The sequence below is a fragment of the Culex pipiens genome, chromosome 1 (genome assembly GCF_016801865.2).
Source record: "Culex pipiens pallens isolate TS chromosome 1, TS_CPP_V2, whole genome shotgun sequence".
Lineage (NCBI taxonomy): Eukaryota > Metazoa > Arthropoda > Insecta > Diptera > Culicidae > Culex > Culex pipiens.
The window spans coordinates 71050666-71076984 of NC_068937.1; the positions used below are offsets into that span (position 1 = coordinate 71050666).

At 27.2% G+C, this 26319-nt stretch overlaps 1 protein-coding gene across 4 annotated transcripts in view; it reads right to left on the bottom strand.

Moving 5' to 3' along the window:
- Positions 1–546: 546 nt before the first annotated feature.
- Positions 547–26319, bottom strand: part of LOC120428430 (solute carrier family 22 member 3-like) — a 121735-nt gene continuing 95962 nt past the window's right edge. For all 4 annotated transcript variants that reach the window (XM_052709097.1, XM_039593443.2, XM_039593442.2 and 1 more), the window contains 4 exons: positions 2675–2843; positions 1751–2070; positions 1554–1688; positions 547–638 (listed from right to left, as the gene is read on the bottom strand). In XM_052709097.1, the coding sequence (XP_052565057.1) occupies positions 562–638; positions 1554–1688; positions 1751–2070; positions 2675–2843 (701 nt within the window). In that variant the 3' untranslated portion in view covers positions 547–561. The remainder of the gene's footprint in view (positions 639–1553; positions 1689–1750; positions 2071–2674; positions 2844–26319) is intronic.

The window sequence follows — 26319 nt, forward strand, 5'->3', positions numbered from 1 at the left end:
AAATTCTTGAAATTCTTGAAATTCTTGAAATTCTTGAAATTCTTGAAATTCTTGAAATTCTTAAAATTCTTGAAATTCTTGAAATTCTTGAAAATCTTGAAAATCTTGAAATTCTTGAAATTCTTGAAATTCCTGAAATTCTTGAAATTGTTGATATTCTTGAAGTTCTTAAAATTCTTGAAATTCTTGAAATTCTTGAAATTCTTGAAATTCTTGAAATTCTTAAAATTCTTGAAATTCTTAAAATTCTTGAATTTTTTGAAATTCTTGAAATTTTTGAAATTCTTGAAAAACTTGAAATTCTTGAAATATTTGAAACACTTGATATATTTTAAAGACTTAAAATACTTGAAAATCTCGAAATAGGTACTCGAAATATTCGAATTACTCAAAATACTCGCAACACTTAAAATACTTAATATATTTGAAATACTTGAAAAACTCGAAATATTCGAAATACTCGCAACACTTGAAATACTTCAAATGTTGAAATATTTGATATACTCGAAATATTGAAACACTTGAAATACTTGTAATATGTGTAATTGCCCCTAACACAACTTACCTAAACCATCTGCCTCCAGAAGCCAAACCGTCGAAAATCAACTCCGTCGAAAAACCACTCTCACTCACAAAACCTTTTAAAACAAACAAAAACATTTATTTGAAACGAGAACATCGATTCCCAACCAGCTGACCAGCACGTCAAAACATGTTAGTTTTTTCCAAGCGTTACTGGTCGACTTATAAAAAGTAACGCAACTTTTCTGCCTCGAACACGGATCACAACTTCGTGATCTAGTTCATAACTTCATGAAGTACATATCATGATTTCATGATTTTTGTACCATGATTTCATGAATTTGATCAGGTTTCCATGAACACGTTTGTTTTCTGAATTCGTGATTTTTTGTTCATGGCTACGAGAACGCTTTTTTTGCGTGCGACATATTTAGACAAACAAATTGTTTCTGAAACTTCGTCGCAACAAGGTTGAAACAAGCGGCTAAATGTTGTCAACACAACATTTTCGTGCGCTTTTTTGGGCACCACGAGTGTTCTAACTATGTTGTGATAGCACATTTTGGGTGTTACAAAATAGTTGCATTTAAGGATCCGCAACAAAAAATGTTACTTGGGTTGGAGCACAGTGTGGAAATTTGCGTTCTTAGATATTTTTGGTTGTACCGGGCAGCAATCAAATTGTCTAAGAATATTGAATTGACCATTGTGGCACCCCTACAGCGTGGTACAGACCCGTTATGCTATGCTATGCTATTCGAAGTAGCGAAATTTGAATTAACGAATCCGCTCTGTACACCATCTATTTCGCGATTAAATCAAGTTTTAAAATTTTAGTCAACCATGCTCATGCTCATGCTCTTTAAATCAAGTTTTAAAATTTTCCCACTGGTATACCATAACCCGGAGAATGTGTCAAATAGTTTTATTTTCATGTCACCACCATCACCACCAGTACATGAGAGGATGGCTCGTTGGTTGCGGCGGACGGATAGACGTGCAGACGTGCCCCAGGCTACTCTAATACTCACTATTTGTAGGAATTATCCATGCGATGTATGCAATCAATCCTCCGGCGATGTTCAATAATCCACACCAAAACCATTTTTTATTAGAGCAGATTATCAGGTATAAACCTCCAAATGTACCTATCATTTCACAAGCTCCTACAATAATAAAATGATATAAATAAGTATTTTTACATTAAACAATATAGAGCTTATCATGCCTGCGATTATGGTATTCATGGTTAAATGATCTCTACCAAAAGCTCGAATATTTAACAGCATTCCATAGTATACGACAATGAAAATAGACCACGCTAAATGGACCCTCAGAAGATTTTTTATAGCTGTCTTTTCTTTCCAAATCATCCACCATCCTTCTGACACTTTGTCCATTTCGGCTTGAGAAGCAGTTTTGAGCTGTAAGTCAATGTCGTTTTGAAGAAACGTATTCTTGTTGATTTTTGTTGATTCTATTAGTACAGATTTGGCTTCCATAATACGTCCATGTTCTAGTAACCAATTTGGTGAATCGGGTATCCACCTAAAAGTTGAAATTTATAAATTAAGGTTGACAAAGCTTATGAAAAACAGAATCGGTGAAGAAGTCAGATTTTTTTAAGGAAATAGAACAGAGGTGACCAAAGTATTACCGAGGTCATTTTTTGTGGCCCGCGGACCCATTTTGAATGATCATGTAATGCCCTTTAACGCAACGCAACAGTTGCTTCGCTAAATTCAACTCGCTTGCATTTGGCTCCATTACAACCAATCTTGATCGTTCTTGCAGCATTCGAACCGGTAGGGTTTCAAGATGGAGTTCGAGTGTTGAACGTCCGATATGTCAAAATCGCGCAGTAGCACCAACATTAGAAAAATAAAATGTGGCTGTGATGCCATGGCACACTTTTATCGTAATGTTGGTACCACTGCGTCATTTTGACATTTCGGGCGTTCACCATTCGAACGCCATTTTCGCTTAAAAAGCTGGATACAAAAATGGCTTATATAAGCCTAGGATAACATGTCTGCAAAGTTTCATTGTAAAAATGATTCCTGTTTTGAGCTAGACCGGGCGGATGGGTTATATATTGTTATTGAAAACGAATGTCTGAAAGCAGTTTTAACTTACGAAACAAGAATTTTACCTGTGAAGTATTATTAAAATGAACGTTGGAAGTGAAATAGCTAGGTATAATTGTGACCAACTTTGCCAAAAACTTGCTATTCCTGGTAACAACATGACTCCTACTGACCAAAATTGTTCAAACAGACAAATGGTTGCAGTTCTATGTTTACCTCCAGTAATATCGCTCACTGAAACAAAAAATAAGCATTATTGGTAATTTCATTTAAAAACGGGTTTCTTGTTAACACTATGCGCGCAACACCAAACTGAAGTTCGTACAATTTATCAAAATATTTCCGTACAGTTCTGAACAGAAACATTGTTTGCTGTTATAATACCTAAACTCATAGTAAAGTTCCAACTTTTATATATCAATAAGTAAATCTTTCCCTGTTCCTGTGGGGAACACCCGTGAAGAGTATCGGGGCCGGCATTTATAAAGCGGATTCAGTGACAGTTTATCAATCTACTTAATGTTTACATGTTAATGTTAATGTTAACATTCCATAAGTTGTCTTCCTAAGGTGTCTTGATAAGGTTCAGTTTGTGACGATACGCTACCTTCCCTCTACTAAGCAATCGATTCCAGAAGAGAAAAGATCATCAGTTGTGTGGTCCGTGCCGGGATTTGAACCCCGATCTACCGCAGGGGTAAATAACACTGGAATACCAAATTTTTGTATTACTTGGGCAAATAACAGGGACCAAAATGTGCTCTTGGTTGCGCAGTGTGGAGACTGGGCCTGTGATATACTCGATGTACTGAAAGACAGTTTGCTGACTGAACCTCGACTGCTTTTATTTAAAATTGCTTACCTATTTAGGCGTCATCCATAAAGTACGCCACGCTCTAGGGGGGAGGGGGGTTGTCGCAAGTGTGACAAGGGGGAGAGGGGGGGTACGTGAGACTGTGACGTCACGCTAGACTATTTATCTAATATTGAACTTTTTTTTTGAATATAGCTTTAAAAATTTAATGTTTGATAACTTTTACTCATAAATCAAACACGATTCAAGGCTTTATGAAACAGAGTTTTTGATGTTAGATTTAATATGCTTCAAAAAACTGTGATGGTGATTTTTATCACTACAACATTGAACAAAATTTAAAAAATCCAAACGCAACCTGTAAAAATTAAAAACATTCTCGAATGAATTCCGAATTTCAAAATCATCATTTTTATAAATCATGCCACACAGTAAAAAATGTGTAAATTTCGAAGCTGTGATTTCTGAAGGTTGAATTTTACAGATTTATTGATGTAAATTTACCTCAATTTAGACTCAAAAAGTGTCATTACACCAGAAAAGTGGTAAAATTACTCATTTTCAGAGGTAAAATTACACATTTTTTCTGACATAAAAGATGTACCCCTTCCCAGATGTAATATTACCATGATTTTTTTTACTGTGTAAAATGTGTGTGTGTGTGTGCAATAGGGTGCCCAGAAAAAATGACCCCCTGCTCCACAAGCGGAAAACGGTTTATTGGGATATTTTAAGCATCTCTAGAATTTTGAGCGAAATTGGTTGAGATTAACCCATTGATACCCGAGCCTAAAATTGGCGAAAAATTTTTTTTTCATACAAAAATGACTATTTTAAATCGCTAATAACTTTTCAGGATCGAGTTTTACAGCTTTGGTATGTTCTACAAAGTTGTAGAGCATTAAATTTCCAATAAGAATCTCACTTTTGAGAATATTTGGATGGAAGTAGCGCACCGTGCAGACCAAACCGTTAGATACTTGGGTTTTCCATACATTTTTTGATTTTTCCCATACAAACTTCACCTCCGAGTATCAATGGGTAAATGATGAACGATTTTGCTCATATTTGGCCCAGAGTCCTAAAATAGGTCAAGGAACAATATTCAGCTTGTGGAGCGAGGTTTTGAAAAAAAGTCCCATATTCTGGGCACCCTAGTGTGCAACCAACCAAACGGGACCACGCGGTCCTTTCTTACAAATTGAGTTGTTTCCATGTATTTTAGGTTAATATTCTATACATGCAAATAACTCGCATAGGCATTTGGAGGGTGTTAGCTCTGCCGAGCTTCGGTGACCCATTTCTACGCAGGCTAGCCGTGCGCGAGGTACTTCAGCTTGAATCGACAAGCCCCGCCCTAAAGAACGTTTGCATCAATCGGATTCAAACGTTATTTAGAACTTCCGATTTCTTATCCGTGGACGAGAAATCAGCGCGTATTTAGTAGGCAGATTTTTGTTATTCGTTTGTTTTGGAAAGATCTCACCAAATTCAGCTGAAGTCCTGATGATCATAGTGACAGGTCCAACGACTTGTCGTGCTGTCTCACTCGCTGTCGTGTAATTCAATCCCGTCATATGCAACTGCATTAAAAACAGTTGACCTTCAACAGTGGCGACAATGCACACGTTTTGAAAGCTTTCACAATAGAAAAATGATGCACACCAAAACTGCAATTTTTTTAATCTTCCTGTCCCAACTTTCTTCGATTCTCAACACACTTATATTAGCAGTAGCACTCCAAAGGTGAATTAATCACAAAATTTAATTTCACTTCTGATACTCTCGAATATGTGCCGTTTTAGATAACCATGATTTTTTTACTGTGTAAAATTGTACAAAAAACAAGATAGTGCGGAGGGGGGGGGGGTCCGACAAAACGTGACGTACTTTCTGAGGGGGGGTCAGAGCCAGCATGACATAGGGGGGAAGGGGGGTTAATTTTGGCCGATTTTAGCGTGACATACTTTATGGATGACGCCTTATATGCGTTCCTAACAGTGTTAGGAACGCGACCGGTCATGGCCCTCTGGTTGTTTGACCAGTCTATTAGCCTAAGCATAGAGATAAGACTGATGCACTCTCTCGGAACAAACTTTACATTATTCATTCCACAGGTTTATGACCTTGTGGAATGTTCCGATCAAACAATTAGTTGAAGGTTTCAAAACCTCTATGGTTCAAGAACCTCTGAGTGGTCTTATCGCCACAGCAGTAATAGATGGTAAAATACCATAAAATCATACCAAAGTCTTGTATGTGGAAGGGCACAACAATACCAAACCATGTTATTCCAAAGGTAAAATAATACCACAAAATAAAACCATTTCAATACCAAGTTGAGGTCTTCTGGATTTTTGAACATTGCTTGAATACCAAAACTTGGTATTGCCAAGGTTTTATTTTTAGGTATTCCCGCGCCCTTGGAAAATCAGATTTTGGTATTCCTGTGGTCTTCCACATACATGATTTTGGTATGATTTCATGGTATTTTACCATCTATTACTGGGCAACCAAGAGCACATTTTGGTCGCTGGTATTTGCACAAGAAATACCAAAATTTGGTATTTTCATACCATGTCTAGTGCAACAGTTGCAGTTAGTGAAAAAACGGAAATGATCCATATGAAATACCCAAGTCTACTCACCTGATGAATCCATGTTGTTCTTAGTGATATTCTTCACCACATCGAATGCATTTGTCATTGATGAACGGCCTGTGCTTGAAGTTCTTGAAGATTCTGAAAAATAACAAGATTGAAAAATAAGTGTTATTAAAATGAAACTGGATTGAAATTCACCAAAATTCAATAATCTGTCGATTAACTCGTTTTTCAAAGTATTTGGTTATCCCGACTTAGAGAAATTTCAACGTTTTAAAAAAAATCTTAGTGGGTATATCAATAAAATTGAAAATCAGCTTTAACATTTTTGGGTTTCAAGTCATTTTTTTTTCCGCTCCCTCCGTGTACGCACGAGAGCATGCAGCTAGTGCTCAGTGCTCCATCGTTTTTTCGATTTTTTTCGCCGTAATTGATTGTGGTTACCCGCGAGTTTGCTTCTCCAGCATGCCAAAGGCCGGCCGTGGCCGTGGCAGTTCGAGTGCGGCCTCGAAAAACCCGCGAAGTTCGTCTACCGGCCGTGTGCAAAAAGGTAAACAAACCAACGCCGTGTCGACCGCCATCGCGCAGGGGAGCGTGAGCGCAGAAGGAATCGACAAAAAGTTACTTCATCCCGGATATGTTCCAAGATCACCAGTGCGAACCCGTTCGGGTACCTCCGGTGCCACGACCAGTGGCACATCAACATCCGCCAACATTCCCATCAGGAACGAGTTCCAGATGCTGAGCGACGACGAAGAAAACAACAACAACACCGACGGTAGCACCACTACCGACGACGACGACGACGATGGGCGTGCACGGAAAAAAGTGCCGACGCCAAAAAAGAATAATTCTCCAACGGAACGAAGACCACCTCCAATTTTTGTTTTGGACACGTTGGCGGACGATGTTGACGAGTTGCTGGAAGGCCTCGGATATTGTCTGAAAATCGGTAAGTCGGCAGTGCAAGTGATCACACTGAATAAAAAGAACTTCGACCTGGTGTATGAAGAATTGAAGTGTAGCAACTTCAACTTCTATACATTCAACCCCGAGAAGCCCCCTGTTAAGGTCGTCTTGCAGGGTTATCAAGACCATCCGATCTCCGACCTGAAGGGTCACCTTTCGGACGCCGGAATAAAACCGCGGGAGATTAAAGTGCTCTCGCGCAAGACAACGGTAACAGGTACACACACACTGTACCTGTTGTACTTCGACCGCGGCACCATCAAGATCCAAGACCTGCGGCGGACTAAGACGTTGGACGGTTTTTGGGTAAACTGGCGGTTTTACACCAAGAACCCGACGGACGTAGCGCAATGCCACCGTTGCCAGAAATTCGGCCACGGCTCGCGGAACTGCAACCTCCGGCCCCGCTGCGTGAAGTGCGGTGAGTCACACCTCTCGGAGGCGTGCGCACTGCCACGAAAGGCGGACTTGGGGGACAAGGCAGAACAAACCAAGCCGCGCGTAAAGTGCGCGAACTGTGACGGCAACCATACCGGCAATTACCGCGGATGCGTTGCGCGCAAGGCCTACCTCGAGGAGCAGGAAAAGAGGAAGAAGAAAGCAGCAGCGCCCCACTCTCCTCAGCGAAGTACGAGCGCAGCCGTTCCTGCAGCTGGACAGCGTACGGTTCCAGCGGAAAACTCAGCGTTCCCTCCTGGTTGGGGGCGATCGTTTGCCAGCGTGGTTGCTGCCGGTAGCGGCAATGCGGCCCAGCAAGAAGTCACCGGGGAAGATCTCTTCACCCTGCCGGAGTTCTTTGCTCTCGCGGGGGAGATGATGACGCGGTTTCGGAGCTGCCGGAACAAGGCAGAACAATTCCTGGCCCTTGGGGAACTGATGATCAAACACATCTACAAAGGATAAATTACCTGTGATCTAGATATAAGCTTTCTCTTCCTCTATCCCCTTTCTTTTGCAATTTCTGTAAGTTTTTTTTTTATAGTTTTTTCTTACTCTTGCTAGTGCCTTAGTTAAAGAAATAATTGTTCCTAAATGGATTATGATGCAACACACAGCTGTAAGGAACTAAAAAACTCTGTTATGCAATTCAAAATAACTCATTGTATCTTGATTATTCACCAATAAAACCGAATTGAGTTGAATTGAAAGTCATTTTTGCGCAAAATTAATTATCTCGTCAAAATTTAAAATAAAATTGTCATTGTTTCAGAGGAATTTGATGAAACACTTCAATACCAAAATAATACCAAAATGTGCCATCCTGACTTTGAAAATTTTCCACAATTCAAGTCATTTCTTTAGGGGGTATATCAAAAATGTTTAAAATCAAGTTTGAAATTTCCGGTTTTCAATGAAAGCATTCACTTTGAGACATTTTAGCGCAAAATTAAATATTTTGTTAAAATTGGTCGAAATTTTACCATAGTTTCAGACTAATTTGATAAAATACTGTAATACCAAAAGAATACCAAAATGTGGTGTTCTGCAATTTTGCAATATCAAAACAATACCTTAAATTGGTATGATACCACATTTTGCTCTTGCATAATCCTTAAGACAAATTTCAAAGGGTCCAGGAATACCAAAATTTGGTATTGATACTAGAGAAAGGTATTATTACGCATTTCCCTTGTTATTTTCCCATGCTCGGGTTACGAGGCGGAAGGGTTACCACTGGGCTATGTGGCTCGGTCATATCAATATATCAATCGACGCTGGAAAATATCCTGATTATCGCGCTGGAAGTGGATACGCGTAGTCCTGTTTTCGTGTTATTTTTCTTTTTTTGTGTCGCTGTTTGTGTGTGTTTAAAAAGTCCTTACTTATTCATCGTTGATCGTCGGGTTATAATGTTAATACAGAATTCATTGCCAGCAATGTAAGTAAGTGATTACTTGCTTCAAGTGCCTAATCAGTAAAGGAAGCGCGAGTTTGTGAAATAATTATTCGATGTTTTTTTCTGTTTGTTTTTTAGTTATAAGAAATGTATCTTCTTCCTACAGGGGCGCTGGAGACCGTATCTAAGGGGGGTGTTATGGGTGCAACACCCCAAATGGGAAAATGACATACACCCCTAACGCCCCGACAAAGGCCGCCATTTTTCATGATTAGGTAATTCTCCGCCAACTCACACAGCAGTTGCCCCGACCCCTCTTCGATTTACGTGAAACTTTGTCCTAAGGGGTAACTGTTGTCCCCGATCACGAATCCGAAATCAAGCAAGCACGATCTCTAAGCGAAGTCAAAAGTAAGCTTACTGCTTACATTAGAAGTAATGTTAATAATTATCTTTTGCATTGAATTACCAGTAATGTGTTACCAGTAACTACAACCCTTTAAGGGTGCACAGCAACGAAGGAAGTTGTTGTCTTCTTATTCCAAAATTGTCAAACTTACGAACCCAATCCTGCAATAACGGGATTGTAAAATTAATCAAACTTTGTTGTAAATTGCTTTGTGGACAGTACTTTAGGGGATGAATAAAAAAATATTTCGATAGTACCCGTAGTTTTGAAGATACTAAATTGTCTGTAACAAAAATCTGGGTGCAAAAGCTATGGTTGATGTGCACCGTTAAAGGCTGATACGCAGATGGGAAGGAACGCAAAACTCCATACAAAAAAACGCCCAAGAAACGGTCAAGGAAAGGGTCACGAAAAGATTTTTCTTAAGCGGTACGCAGCTGAAAAGTAACAGAAACGGAAAGATTGCGTTTGACGTTTCTTCGCGCGGTGCTTGTTTATAATATGTTTTGATGAAAAAATCAAAGAATTGTAATTTTTCTTTTTGAATGCGACTGATGATTACAAACGTTTTAATAATTTTGTATTGGAGATAATAATATTTAAAATTCCCGCCGAATCTCAAAAAGCAGAATATTGAAACTAAAAGGAAAGATTTAGTTTCGGTCGAAATGGAGTAAAAAAAGAAGTTGTCTTTATAGATGTCGGCCATCGTGTCACCAACAATTTATTGCTAGTACCAACCAGCTACCTCTGGATTATGAGTCCCCTGCACTGTCCGATTTATCCACACTCGCGGGACCAAAATGAAGTAAATCAGAGTGAAATTAAACTTGACAATTGTTGTAACTGTTGCTAGGCTACAGTGAAAGACAGTTTGTTGAGTAACTGTGGTTTATTACGTCCGACTTGTTGGGTGGCCGGGAACGAACTGTGCTGGGAGTGCTGGTAGTTAGCATGGCCTACTACATCTCCCCCTTTAGGAGATTTGGCGGACGCCCAATCTGCCTGCTACTGAATTGCTTCACCGGTGGACCAGTTTCCGGTTGTAGCCGCTTCCGATCGACTCGCGGAGGCCAAGCCAGGTGTGGTCCGCGATCGACGTATGACGGCTCGAGATGATTCTTCAACCAGGCGATGTTTGTGGGATCTGTGACCACTTTTCCTCCTTCGGCGAGATTTTTGAGACCTCTTGCAGCCGTTGAAGTGATGCGTTGCTTGATCTTCGTTGATAGCTTCCGGAATGTTCCCAGGGCCACCAACCAAGGATGAGGATCCAGATGGCCGGCGCAGGAACTGGTGTCGGTAAGCTTGATGGCGTCGCTCGATGCCAGCGACGGGCGATGATCGGGTCCAGGAACACTATCGGAGGGCTCCGTGCGGTGATCATCGTTGGTTTGATTCGAGACGGCCAGATCGACGCGTTGATCTGAAGCGACGACGGCCTCGTTGTCTTGCGGAGAGTGTGTGCGAGCGGTGTGTCCAAGCGGTTCCGAGGATGCTTCCAGATTCTTGGCACGCAGAACTGTCTTGCAGCGTCCAAGCGATTCGTGGTGTTGATCCGGATTCATGGCACACAGCGTGGTGTCGGAAACAGTATCCAGCTGCATCGGTACGGTCGTCCCGTTGAGCGCGATGCGGATGTGCTTCTTCTTCTGCTTCAGGTCCGTCTGCACGACCTGCTTGAGGTTGGCCACACGGTGGCATTCTTCCGTAGCGTGGTTCTCCGGTGCGCTAGACACAGAGATGTGTGCTTCCTCCTGGGGCTCGTTGTTGGCAGGTTCGGAACTTGGCGAAACTTGAAATTTCTGGTTCTGCTTTGCAAGGAGCGCGTCCAGCCTAAGGATAACTTGCCGAAGATCCACGTCGGACATTTTCCTGGGCGGCTTGAGTTGACTTCGAGAAAGTTCCAGGAAAATTTTCTTCTCCTCGTCGCCAAATGTTGTAACTGTTGCTAGGCTACAGTGAAAGACAGTTTGTTGAGTAACTGTGGTTTATTACGTCCTACTTGTTGGGTGGCCGGGAACGAACTGTGCTGGGAGTGCTGGTAGTTAGCATGGCCTACTACAACAATAATCATACAAATAACTATGTTCTTACTGAAAATACAATAATAATCTGAAATTTTGAAATCCAACCAAACAACAAATTCAAAAATGTGAAAAAAAACAAACATTTCAGAAATTTCAAACAACATTTTAAATATATAATAATAATAAAGAAAATTTCAACAAAAATCTGAAATTTGGAAAATCAAAATTAAAAATATGCGGAATTGAATAATAATTTTAATTTTTAACGTTTTTATAAATTCCATAGATCAAAATTGTTAAAATTCAAAACGAATGTACAAGTCGAAATTCAAAAAGTTTTAAAAATCGGAAATATAGAAATTCGTAAATACAAATTTACGAAAACCTCGAAATTATAACAATCAATCACTCTATTTCTTCCAAAATTAAAAAATGTAGAATGAAAATTTAAGAATAAAGAAATTTAAAAAAATTAAGAAATTCAAAACATGTAAGAATTTAGGAATAAAAAAAATAAAAATTTAAGAATTCAAAAAATTAAAAATTTAAGAATTTACGAATTTAGGAATTTAAGAATTTAGGAATTCAGGAATTTAGGAATTTGAAAATTTAAGAATTTAAGAATTTAAAAATTTAAAAATTTAAAAATTAAAAAATTTAAAAATTTAAAAATTTAAAAATTTAAAAATTTAAAAATTTAAAAATTTAAAAATTTAAAAATTTAAAAATTTAAAAATTTAAAAATTTAAAAATTTAAAAATTTAAAAATTTAAAAATTTAAAAATTTAAAAATTTAAAAATTTAAAAATTTAAAAATTTAAAAATTTAAAAATTTAAAAATTTAAAAATTTAAAAATTTCAAAATTTCAAAATTTAAGAATTTAAGAATTTGAGAATTTAAGAATTTAAGAATTTAAGAATTTAAGAATTTAAGAATTTAAGAATTTAAGAATTTAAGAATTTAAGAATTTAAGAATTTAAGAATTTAAGAATTTAAGAATTTAAGAATTTAAGAATTTAAGAATTTAAGAATTTAAGAATTTAAGAATTTAAGAATTTAAGAATTTAAGAATTTAAGAATTTAAGAATTTAAGAATTTAAGAATTTAAGAATTTAAGAATTTAAGAATTTAAGAATTTAAGAATTTAAGAATTTAAGAATTTAAGAATTTAAGAATTTAAGAATTTAAGAATTTAAGAATTTAAGAATTTAAGAATTTAAGAATTTAAGAATTTAAGAATTTAAGAATTTAAGAATTTAAGAATTTAAGAATTTAAGAATTTAAGAATTTAAGAATTTAAGAATTTAAGAATTTAAGAATTTAAGAATTTAAGAATTTAAGAATTTAAGAATTTAAGAATTTAAGAATTTAAGAATTTAAGAATTTAAGAATTTAAGAATTTAAGAATTTAAGAATTTAAGAATTTAAGAATTTAAGAATTTAAGAATTTAAGAATTTAAGAATTTAAGAATTTAAGAATTTAAGAATTTAAGAATTTAAGAATTTAAGAATTTAAGAATTTAAGAATTTAAGAATTTAAGAATTTAAGAATTTAAGAATTTAAGAATTTAAGAATTTAAGAATTTAAGAATTTAAGAATTTAAGAATTTAAGAATTTAAGAATTTAAGAATTTAAGAATTTAAGAATTTAAGAATTTAAGAATTTAAGAATTTAAGAATTTAAGAATTTAAGAATTTAAGAATTTAAGAATTTAAGAATTTAAGAATTTAAGAATTTAAGAATTTAAGAATTTAAGAATTTAAGAATTTAAGAATTTAAGAATTTAAGAATTTAAGAATTTAAGAATTTAAGAATTTAAGAATTTAAGAATTTAAGAATTTAAGAATTTAAGAATTTAAGAATTTAAGAATTTAAGAATTTAAGAATTTAAGAATTTAAGAATTTAAGAATTTAAGAATTTAAGAATTTAAGAATTTAAGAATTTAAGAATTTAAGAATTTAAGAATTTAAGAATTTAAGAATTTAAGAATTTAAGAATTTAAGAATTTAAGAATTTAAGAATTTAAGAATTTAAGAATTTAAGAATTTAAGAATTTAAGAATTTAAGAATTTAAGAATTTAAGAATTTAAGAATTTAAGAATTTAAGAATTTAAGAATTTAAGAATTTAAGAATTTAAGAATTTAAGAATTTAAGAATTTAAGAATTTAAGAATTTAAGAATTTAAGAATTTAAGAATTTAAGAATTTAAGAATTTAAGAATTTAAGAATTTAAGAATTTAAGAATTTAAGAATTTAAGAATTTAAGAATTTAAGAATTTAAGAATTTAAGAATTTAAGAATTTAAGAATTTAAGAATTTAAGAATTTAAGAATTTAAGAATTTAAGAATTTAAGAATTTAAGAATTTAAGAATTTAAGAATTTAAGAATTTAAGAATTTAAGAATTTAAGAATTTAAGAATTTAAGAATTTAAGAATTTAAGAATTTAAGAATTTAAGAATTTAAGAATTTAAGAATTTAAGAATTTAAGAATTTAAGAATTTAAGAATTTAAGAATTTAAGAATTTAAGAATTTAAGAATTTAAGAATTTAAGAATTTAAGAATTTAAGAATTTAAGAATTTAAGAATTTAAGAATTTAAGAATTTAAGAATTTAAGAATTTAAGAATTTAAGAATTTAAGAATTTAAGAATTTAAGAATTTAAGAATTTAAGAATTTAAGAATTTAAGAATTTAAGAATTTAAGAATTTAAGAATTTAAGAATTTAAGAATTTAAGAATTTAAGAATTTAAGAATTTAAGAATTTAAGAATTTAAGAATTTAAGAATTTAAGAATTTAAGAATTTAAGAATTTAAGAATTTAAGAATTTAAGAATTTAAGAATTTAAGAATTTAAGAATTTAAGAATTTAAGAATTTAAGAATTTAAGAATTTAAGAATTTAAGAATTTAAGAATTTAAGAATTTAAGAATTTAAGAATTTAAGAATTTAAGAATTTAAGAATTTAAGAATTTAAGAATTTAAGAATTTAAGAATTTAAGAATTTAAGAATTTAAGAATTTAAGAATTTAAGAATTTAAGAATTTAAGAATTTAAGAATTTAAGAATTTAAGAATTTAAGAATTTAAGAATTTAAGAATTTAAGAATTTAAGAATTTAAGAATTTAAGAATTTAAGAATTTAAGAATTTAAGAATTTAAGAATTTAAGAATTTAAGAATTTAAGAATTTAAGAATTTAAGAATTTAAGAATTTAAGAATTTAAGAATTTAAGAATTTAAGAATTTAAGAATTTAAGAATTTAAGAATTTAAGAATTTAAGAATTTAAGAATTTAAGAATTTAAGAATTTAAGAATTTAAGAATTTAAGAATTTAAGAATTTAAGAATTTAAGAATTTAAGAATTTAAGAATTTAAGAATTTAAGAATTTAAGAATTTAAGAATTTAAGAATTTAAGAATTTAAGAATTTAAGAATTTAAGAATTTAAGAATTTAAGAATTTAAGAATTTAAGAATTTAAGAATTTAAGAATTTAAGAATTTAAGAATTTAAGAATTTAAGAATTTAAGAATTTAAGAATTTAAGAATTTAAGAATTTAAGAATTTAAGAATTTAAGAATTTAAGAATTTAAGAATTTAAGAATTTAAGAATTTAAGAATTTAAGAATTTAAGAATTTAAGAATTTAAGAATTTAAGAATTTAAGAATTTAAGAATTTAAGAATTTAAGAATTTAAGAATTTAAGAATTTAAGAATTTAAGAATTTAAGAATTTAAGAATTTAAGAATTTAAGAATTTAAGAATTTAAGAATTTAAGAATTTAAGAATTTAAGAATTTAAGAATTTAAGAATTTAAGAATTTAAGAATTTAAGAATTTAAGAATTTAAGAATTTAAGAATTTAAGAATTTAAGAATTTAAGAATTTAAGAATTTAAGAATTTAAGAATTTAAGAATTTAAGAATTTAAGAATTTAAGAATTTAAGAATTTAAGAATTTAAGAATTTAAGAATTTAAGAATTTAAGAATTTAAGAATTTAAGAATTTAAGAATTTAAGAATTTAAGAATTTAAGAATTTAAGAATTTAAGAATTTAAGAATTTAAGAATTTAAGAATTTAAGAATTTAAGAATTTAAGAATTTAAGAATTTAAGAATTTAAGAATTTAAGAATTTAAGAATTTAAGAATTTAAGAATTTAAGAATTTAAGAATTTAAGAATTTAAGAATTTAAGAATTTAAGAATTTAAGAATTTAAGAATTTAAGAATTTAAGAATTTAAGAATTTAAGAATTTAAGAATTTAAGAATTTAAGAATTTAAGAATTTAAGAATTTAAGAATTTAAGAATTTAAGAATTTAAGAATTTAAGAATTTAAGAATTTAAGAATTTAAGAATTTAAGAATTTAAGAATTTAAGAATTTAAGAATTTAAGAATTTAAGAATTTAAGAATTTAAGAATTTAAGAATTTAAGAATTTAAGAATTTAAGAATTTAAGAATTTAAGAATTTAAGAATTTAAGAATTTAAGAATTTAAGAATTTAAGAATTTAAGAATTTAAGAATTTAAGAATTTAAGAATTTAAGAATTTAAGAATTTAAGAATTTAAGAATTTAAGAATTTAAGAATTTAAGAATTTAAGAATTTAAGAATTTAAGAATTTAAGAATTTAAGAATTTAAGAATTTAAGAATTTAAGAATTTAAGAATTTAAGAATTTAAGAATTTAAGAATTTAAGAATTTAAGAATTTAAGAATTTAAGAATTTAAGAATTTAAGAATTTAAGAATTTAAGAATTTAAGAATTTAAGAATTTAAGAATTTAAGAATTTAAGAATTTAAGAATTTAAGAATTTAAGAATTTAAGAATTTAAGAATTTAAGAATTTAAGAATTTAAGAATTTAAGAATTTAAGAATTTAAGAATTTAAGAATTTAAGAATTTAAGAATTTAAGAATTTAAGAATTTAAGAATTTAAGAATTTAAGAATTTAAGAATTTAAGAATTTAAGAATTTAAGAATTTAAGAATTTAAGAATTTAAGAATTTAAGAATTTAAGAATTTAAGAATTTAAGAATTTAAGAATTTAAGAATTTAAGAATTTAAGAATTTAAGAATTTAAGAATTTAAGAATTTAAGAATTTAAGAATTTAAGAATTTAAGAATTTAAGAATTTAAGAATTTAAGAATTTAAGAATTTAAGAATTTAAGAATTTAAGAATTTAAGAATTTAAGAATTTAAGAATTTAAGAATTTAAGAATTTAAGAATTTAAGAATTTAAGAATTTAAGAATTTAAGAATTTAAGAATTTAAGAATTTAAGAATTTAAGAATTTAAGAATTTAAGAATTTAAGAATTTAAGAATTTAAGAATTTAAGAATTTAAGAATTTAAGAATTTAAGAATTTAAGAATTTAAGAATTTAAGAATTTAAGAATTTAAGAATTTAAGAATTTAAGAATTTAAGAATTTAAGAATTTAAGAATTTAAGAATTTAAGAATTTAAGAATTTAAGAATTTAAGAATTTAAGAATTTAAGAATTTAAGAATTTAAGACTTTAAGAATTTAAGAATTTAAGAATTTAAGAATTTAAGAATTTAAGAATTTAAGAATTTAAGAATTTAAGAATTTAAGAATTTAAGAATTTAAGAATTTAAGATTTTAAGAATTTAAGAATTTAAGAATTTAAGAATTTAAGAATTTAAGAATTTAAGAATTTAAGAATTTAAGAATTTAAGAATTTAAGAATTTAAGAATTTAAGAATTTAAGAATTTAAGAATTTAAGAATTTAGAATTTAAGAATTTAAGAATTTAAGAATTTAAGAATTTAAGAATTTAAGAATTTAAGAATTTAAGAATTTAAGAATTTAAGAATTTAAGAATTTAAGAATTTAAGAATTTAAGAATTTAAGAATTTAAGAATTTAAGAATTTAAGAATTTAAGAATTTAAGAATTTAAGAATTTAAGAATTTAAGAATTTAAGAATTTAAGAATTTAAGAATTTATGAATTAAGAATTTAAGAATTTAAGAATTTAAGAATTTAAGAATTTAAGAATTTAAGAATTTAAGAATTTAAGAATTTAAGAATTTAAGATTTTAAGAATTTAAGAATTTAAGAATTTAAGAATTTAAGAATTTAAGAATTTAAGAATTTAAGAATTTAAGAATTTAAGAATTTAAGAATTTAAGAATTTAAGAATTTAAGAATTTAAGAATTTAAGAATTTAAGAATTTAAGAATTTAAGAATTTAAGAATTTAAGAATTTAAGAATTTAAGAATTTAAGAATTAAGAATTTAAGAATTTAAGAATTTAAGAATTTAAGAATTTAGAATTTAAGAATTTAAGAATTTAAGAATTTAAGAATTTAAGAATTTAAGAATTTAAGAAATTTAAGAATTTAAGAATTTAAGAATTTAAGAATTTAAGAATTTAAGAATTTAAGAATTTAAGAATTTAAGAATTTAAGAATTTAAGAATTTAAGAATTTAAGAATTTAAGAATTTAAGAATTTAAGAATTTAAGAATTTAAGAATTTAAGAATTTAAAGATTTAAGAATTTTAAGAATTTAAGAATTTAAGAATTTAAGAATTTAAGAATTTAAGAATTTAGATTTAAGAATTTAAGAATTTAAGAATTTAAGAATTTAAGAATTTAAGAATTTAAGAATTTAAGAATTTAAGAATTTAAGAATTTAAGAATTTAAGAATTTAAGAATTTAAGAATTTAAGAATTTAAGAATTTAAGAATTTTAGAATTTAAGAATTTAAGAATTTAAGAATTTAAGAATTTAAGAATTTAAGAATTTAAGAATTTAAGAATTTAAGAATTTAAGAATTTAAGAATTTAAGAATTTAAGAATTTAAGAATTTAAGAATTTAAGAATTTAAGAATTTAAGAATTTAAGAATTTAAGAATTTAAGAATTTAAGAATTTAAGAATTTAAGAATTTAAGAATTTAAGAATTTAAGAATTTAAGAATTTAAGAATTTAAGAATTTAAGAATTTAAGAATTTAAGAATTTAAGAATTTAAGAATTTAAGAATTTAAGAATTTAAGAATTTAAGAATTGAAAGAAGAATTGAAGAATTTAAGAATTTAAAAAATTTAGTATTTAAGAATTTAAGTATTTAAGAATTAAGGAATTTAAGAATGTAAGAATTTAAGAATTTAAGAAATTAAGAATTTAAGAATTTAAGAATTTAAGAATTTAAGAATTTAAGAATTTAAGAATTTAAGAATTTAAGAATTTAAGAATTTAAGAATTTAAGAATTTAAGAATTTAAGAATTTAAGAATTTAAGAATTTAAGAATTTAAGAATTTAAGAATTTAAGAATTTAAGAATTTAAGAATTTAAGAATTAAGGAATTTAAGAATTTAAGAATTTAAGAATTTAAGAATTTAAGAATTTAAGAATTTAAGAATTTAAGAATTTAAGAATTTAAGATTTAAAGAATTTAAGAATTTAAGAATTTAAGAATTTAAGAATTTAAGAATTTAAGAATTTTAGAATTTAAGAATTTAAGAATTTAAGAATTTAAGAATTTAAGAATTTAAGAATTTAAGAATTTAAGAATTTAAGAATTTAAGAATTTAAGAATTTAAGAATTTAAGAATTTAAGAATTTAAGAATTTAAGAATTTAAGAATTTAATAATTTAAGAATTTAAGAATTTAAGAATTTAAGAATTTAAGAATTTAAGAATTTAAGAATTTAAGAATTTAAGAATTTAAGAATTTAAGAATTTAAGAATTTAAGAATTTAAGAATTTAAGAATTTAAGAATTTAAGAATTTAAGAATTTAAGAATTTAAGAATTTAAGAATTTAAGAATTTAAGAATTTAAGAATTTAAGAATTTAAGAATTTAAGAATTTAAGAATTTAAGAATTTAAGAATTTAAGAATTTAAGAATTTAAGAATTTAAGAATTTAAGAATTTAAGAATTTAAGAATTTAAGAATTTAAGAATTTAAGAATTTAAGAATTTAAGAATTTAAGAATTTAAGAATTTAAGAATTTAAGAATTTAAGAATTTAAGAATTTAAGAATTTAAGAATTTAAGAATTTAAGAATTTAAGAATTTAAGAATTTAAGAATTTAAGAATTTAAGAATTTAAGAATTTAAGAATTTAAGAATTTAAGAATTTAAGAATTTAAGAATTTAAGAATTTAAGAATTTAAGAATTTAAGAATTTAAGAATTTAAGAATTTAAGAATTTAAGAATTTAAGAATTTAAGAATTTAAGAATTTAAGAATTTAAGAATTTAAGAATTTAAGAATTTAAGAATTTAAGAATTTAAGAATTTAAGAATTTAAGAATTTAAGAATTTAAGAATTTAAGAATTTAAGAATTTAAGAATTTAAGAATTTAAGAATTTAAGAATTTAAGAATTTAAGAATTTAAGAATTTAAGAATTTAAGAATTTAAGAATTTAAGAATTTAAGAATTTAAGAATTTAAGAATTTAAGAATTTAAGAATTTAAGAATTTAAGAATTTAAGAATTTAAGAATTTAAGAATTTAAGAATTTAAGAATTTAAGAATTTAAGAATTTAAGAATTTAAGAATTTAAGAATTTAAGAATTTAAGAATTTAAGAATTTAAGAATTTAAGAATTTAAGAATTTAAGAATTTAAGAATTTAAGAATTTAAGAATTTAAGAATTTAAGAATTTAAGAATTTAAGAATTTAAGAATTTAAGAATTTAAGAATTTAAGAATTTAAGAATTTAAGAATTTAAGAATTTAAGAATTTAAGAATTTAAGAATTTAAGAATTTAAGAATTTAAGAATTTAAGAATTTAAGAATTTAAGAATTTAAGAATTTAAGAATTTAAGAATTTAAGAATTTAAGAATTTAAGAATTTAAGAATTTAAGAATTTAAGAATTTAAGAATTTAAGAATTTAAGAATTTAAGAATTTAAGAATTTAAGAATTTAAGAATTTAAGAATTTAAGAATTTAAGAATTTAAGAATTTAAGAATTTAAGAATTTAAGAATTTAAGAATTTAAGAATTTAAGAATTTAAGAATTTAAGAATTTAAGAATTTAAGAATTTAAGAATTTAAGAATTTAAGAATTTAAGAATTTAAGAATTTAAGAATTTAAGAATTTAAGAATTTAAGAATTTAAGAATTTAAGAATTTAAGAATTTAAGAATTTAAGAATTTAAGAATTTAAGAATTTAAGAATTTAAGAATTTAAGAATTTAAGAATTTAAGAATTTAAGAATTTAAGAATTTAAGAATTTAAGAATTTAAGAATTTAAGAATTTAAGAATTTAAGAATTTAAGAATTTAAGAATTTAAGAATTTAAGAATTTAAGAATTTAAGAATTTAAGAATTTAAGAATTTAAGAATTTAAGAATTTAAGAATTTAAGAATTTAAGAATTTAAGAATTTAAGAATTTAAGAATTTAAGAATTTAAGAATTTAAGAATTTAAGAATTTAAGAATTTAAGAATTTAAGAATTTAAGAATTTAAGAATTTAAGAATTTAAGAATTTAAGAATTTAAGAATTTAAGAATTTAAGAATTTAAGAATTTAAGAATTTAAGAATTTAAGAATTTAAGAATTTAAGAATTTAAGAATTTAAGAATTTAAGAATTTAAGAATTTAAGAATTTAAGAATTTAAGAATTTAAGAATTTAAGAATTTAAGAATTTAAGAATTTAAGAATTTAAGAATTTAAGAATTTAAGAATTTAAGAATTTAAGAATTTAAGAATTTAAGAATTTAAGAATTTAAGAATTTAAGAATTTAAGAATTTAAGAATTTAAGAATTTAAGAATTTAAGAATTTAAGAATTTAAGAATTTAAGAATTTAAGAATTTAAGAATTTAAGAATTTAAGAATTTAAGAATTTAAGAATTTAAGAATTTAAGAATTTAAGAATTTAAGAATTTAAGAATTTAAGAATTTAAGAATTTAAGAATTTAAGAATTTAAGAATTTAAGAATTTAAGAATTTAAGAATTTAAGAATTTAAGAATTTAAGAATTTAAGAATTTAAGAATTTAAGAATTTAAGAATTTAAGAATTTAAGAATTTAAGAATTTAAGAATTTAAGAATTTAAGAATTTAAGAATTTAAGAATTTAAGAATTTAAGAATTTAAGAATTTAAGAATTTAAGAATTTAAGAATTTAAGAATTTAAGAATTTAAGAATTTAAGAATTTAAGAATTTAAGAATTTAAGAATTTAAGAATTTAAGAATTTAAGAATTTAAGAATTTAAGAATTTAAGAATTTAAGAATTTAAGAATTTAAGAATTTAAGAATTTAAGAATTTAAGAATTTAAGAATTTAAGAATTTAAGAATTTAAGAATTTAAGAATTTAAGAATTTAAGAATTTAAGAATTTAAGAATTTAAGAATTTAAGAATTTAAGAATTTAAGAATTTAAGAATTTAAGAATTTAAGAATTTAAGAATTTAAGAATTTAAGAATTTAAGAATTTAAGAATTTAAGAATTTAAGAATTTAAGAATTTAAGAATTTAAGAATTTAAGAATTTAAGAATTTAAGAATTTAAGAATTTAAGAATTTAAGAATTTAAGAATTTAAGAATTTAAGAATTTAAGAATTTAAGAATTTAAGAATTTAAGAATTTAAGAATTTAAGAATTTAAGAATTTAAGAATTTAAGAATTTAAGAATTTAAGAATTTAAGAATTTAAGAATTTAAGAATTTAAGAATTTAAGAATTTAAGAATTTAAGAATTTAAGAATTTAAGAATTTAAGAATTTAAGAATTTAAGAATTTAAGAATTTAAGAATTTAAGAATTTAAGAATTTAAGAATTTAAGAATTTAAGAATTTAAGAATTTAAGAATTTAAGAATTTAAGAATTTAAGAATTTAAGAATTTAAGAATTTAAGAATTTAAGAATTTAAGAATTTAAGAATTTAAGAATTTAAGAATTTAAGAATTTAAGAATTTAAGAATTTAAGAATTTAAGAATTTAAGAATTTAAGAATTTAAGAATTTAAGAATTTAAGAATTTAAGAATTTAAGAATTTAAGAATTTAAGAATTTAAGAATTTAAGAATTTAAGAATTTAAGAATTTAAGAATTTAAGAATTTAAGAATTTAAGAATTTAAGAATTTAAGAATTTAAGAATTTAAGAATTTAAGAATTTAAGAATTTAAGAATTTAAGAATTTAAGAATTTAAGAATTTAAGAATTTAAGAATTTAAGAATTTAAGAATTTAAGAATTTAAGAATTTAAGAATTTAAGAATTTAAGAATTTAAGAATTTAAGAATTTAAGAATTTAAGAATTTAAGAATTTAAGAATTTAAGAATTTAAGAATTTAAGAATTTAAGAATTTAAGAATTTAAGAATTTAAGAATTTAAGAATTTAAGAATTTAAGAATTTAAGAATTTAAGAATTTAAGAATTTAAGAATTTAAGAATTTAAGAATTTAAGAATTTAAGAATTTAAGAATTTAAGAATTTAAGAATTTAAGAATTTAAGAATTTAAGAATTTAAGAATTTAAGAATTTAAGAATTTAAGAATTTAAGAATTTAAGAATTTAAGAATTTAAGAATTTAAGAATTTAAGAATTTAAGAATTTAAGAATTTAAGAATTTAAGAATTTAAGAATTTAAGAATTTAAGAATTTAAGAATTTAAGAATTTAAGAATTTAAGAATTTAAGAATTTAAGAATTTAAGAATTTAAGAATTTAAGAATTTAAGAATTTAAGAATTTAAGAATTTAAGAATTTAAGAATTTAAGAATTTAAGAATTTAAGAATTTAAGAATTTAAGAATTTAAGAATTTAAGAATTTAAGAATTTAAGAATTTAAGAATTTAAGAATTTAAGAATTTAAGAATTTAAGAATTTAAGAATTTAAGAATTTAAGAATTTAAGAATTTAAGAATTTAAGAATTTAAGAATTTAAGAATTTAAGAATTTAAGAATTTAAGAATTTAAGAATTTAAGAATTTAAGAATTTAAGAATTTAAGAATTTAAGAATTTAAGAATTTAAGAATTTAAGAATTTAAGAATTTAAGAATTTAAGAATTTAAGAATTTAAGAATTTAAGAATTTAAGAATTTAAGAATTTAAGAATTTAAGAATTTAAGAATTTAAGAATTTAAGAATTTAAGAATTTAAGAATTTAAGAATTTAAGAATTTAAGAATTTAAGAATTTAAGAATTTAAGAATTTAAGAATTTAAGAATTTAAGAATTTAAGAATTTAAGAATTTAAGGATTTAAAAATTTAATAATTCCAGAAAAAATTAAACATTTGTACCAGCCGTATTTTATAACTTCAAAATTTCCTAACTTCCTAGTTTCCTAGTTTCCGAATTTCCTTATTTCCTAATTTCCATACTTCCGAAATTCCTGATTTCTTAACTTCCTAACTTCCTAAACTCCTAATTTCCTAGTTTCCTAATTTCTTAACTTCCTTATTTCCTGATTTCCTTATTTCCTAACTTCTTAATTTACTAACTCCCTAACTTCTTAATTTCCAAATTTCATAGTTTCCTGATATCCTAATTTCCCAATTTCCTAACTTCCTAACTTCCACACTTCCTTATATTCTTATTCCTAACTTCCTAATTTCCTAATTTCCAAATTTCCTAACTTCCTAATTTCCGAATTTCCTAATTTCCTAACATATTATTTTCCTGATTTCACGATTTTCTAATTTCTGAATTTCCTATTTCTATTATTTCATAATTTCCTAATTTCCTAGCATCCTAATTTCTTAACATATTAATTTCATAATTTCTCAACTTCCTAACTTCCTAAACTCCTAATTTCCTAGTTTCCTAATTTCCTAATTTCCTAACTTCCTAATTTCCTAACTTCCTAATTTCCTAGTTTCCTGATATCCTAATTTCCCAATTTCCTAACTTCCTCACTTCCTAATATCCTAATTTAATTTCCTAACTTCCTAATTTCCTAGTTTCCTAATTTCAAAAATTTCCTTATTTCCAAATTTACTAATTTCCTAACTTCCTAACATCCTAATTTCCTTACATATTAATTTTCTTATTTCTTAATTTCCTTGTTTCATAATTTCAGAATTTTCTTATTTTCTTTATTTTACTAATTTGCTAATATCATAATTTCCAAATTTCCTAATTCCCTTGTTTCCTAATTTCCTAATTTTTCAATTTCCTTATTTCATACATAGTTTTTTAATTTCCTTATTTCATAATTACATATTTTTTAATTTCAGTTTTTCTTGTTTTAGAATTTAAGAATTTTTAAATTTGCTTCTATTTATTGATTTCTTAATTTTGTTTATAATTGTTGTTAAAAGTTTTAGAATAAACATTTTTAATCTATTTAATTTAAAGTTTTGAATATTTTTAATCTTTTTATGTTTTCCTCGAAAGAACCTCAAGCGCGCACACCGTCAATCGCGCTCATACCGAACTGTCAACTTTTCTTGGGGGGGTCACGAAAAGAACACACAACATTTCTTGACCGCGTTCCTTCCGATCAGCATACCGTACTTAAAGGAACAACTCTGTTCATTAGGGAAGTAATTGCGGAACGAAATGAATGATGAAATATACGTTATTATTATTAAAAAAAAAGTAACTATTTTACTTAAAATCCAGAAGGGCCTATCCAGTTAGTCGAAGGCTTTATAATAAAAATAGCTGGCCGTTTTTAGTTAGATTTAGATTTTTCTCTTTCTCTTTAATTTTTTCAAAATATGGCGTATCTGGTAAAAGTTGAGTTTTTGTTTTGGCGACAACGATCAAAGTATTTTTGAAATATTTTTATGAGGGCGTATTAACCCCTTCCTGCCCAGAGCAAAATCGAGATTTTTACGTTTTTCACCATAACTTGTAACTGGACCGACCAAATTGGATGAAATTCTAATGGTTATAAGCTAACAACCTATATAAACTAACGTAAGTTGAAGTTGAAGTTGGTTGCAGAGAAATTTAGTTTTGAAGACAAAAATTAGTGGTGCTCTGGAGTAACCATTGGCGTTAGAGGGTTAAGCTTTTGGATAAGCTAAACATTAGTTTTTTTGAAGGCGTCAACGATTAAAGTTTTTTTTTAATATTTTCTTGAGGGCGTATTTAGTGAGAGTTGAGTTTTTCGGTGGCCATCAATGATCATTTTTTTATATTTATGAGTGCTGTGAGTTCTGCATGTCTTTCTCGGTGGACAAACTGCAGCGGCCAAAGAATTTCGACTCGGACGTGCCGCTCATTCAGGTGGTTTTCAAGGTGAGCTCGGACGCAAAGTACCAGAATTCGGAGTCTGCAGATTGGCTTTGTGCGAAGACTACAGATTGGCTTGCTGCTGGCGGACTGCTCAAGCATTGTCACCGAGGGGAATGTCACGCCACGATAACACACTAAACCGCACAAAAACGAGCTCGAAAAGCATCAACGCTACTCATCGTGCCGAGTTTTCACATAACGCCACCTTAAAGCAGTTATCGCAAGTTAACGCGCGTTAAAGCGAGTTAAAGCGGTCAGCGTCTGCTCGACTTTTGAACCAAAGAAGTCGATCTTGCAATCATGCCGTCTTGAATCGAGCAGTTTTTGATCGTGTTTGGCAACTCGTTTTTTTGTTTTGATTTTTTTCCTGCAGTTTTCACGGAGAAAATAAACACAGCAATCTGTGAGTTTTTTTTTATCGCTAACGATCGGAAATGTGGGAAATGTTTACTTTTGTGTGAATGTCGGTTTCAGCCCACTCCGTGGCAAAAACGCTGCAGGTTTGTGCCGCTCCGCTGGGAGTCGCCTGGAGCAGATGGAATCGTTCCGTTTGCTGGCACCGACGAAGTGAACGAGTTAAATTTAATCCCGCGGAGTGGAACTTGCAGAACCGGAACCGGAAAGACATACAGAGATTTTAGGACCATGAGGCACGAAAGAGGATGGCGAACTTGCGTCGAGGCCGAACGGGACCGAGCGGACTAAGATCAAAAAGAGGATGCCCAAGAAGCAGCACTAGAACCACGTGAATTAAGATAAGCTGATCGAGGAGAAGTACGTGCTGCACATCAAGAACTCGGTCGATTATCATAGACGTACGACTTCGGGGTCAATCTGCGCAAAAGTGGTGCCACCGGCCGGTGCTTGCT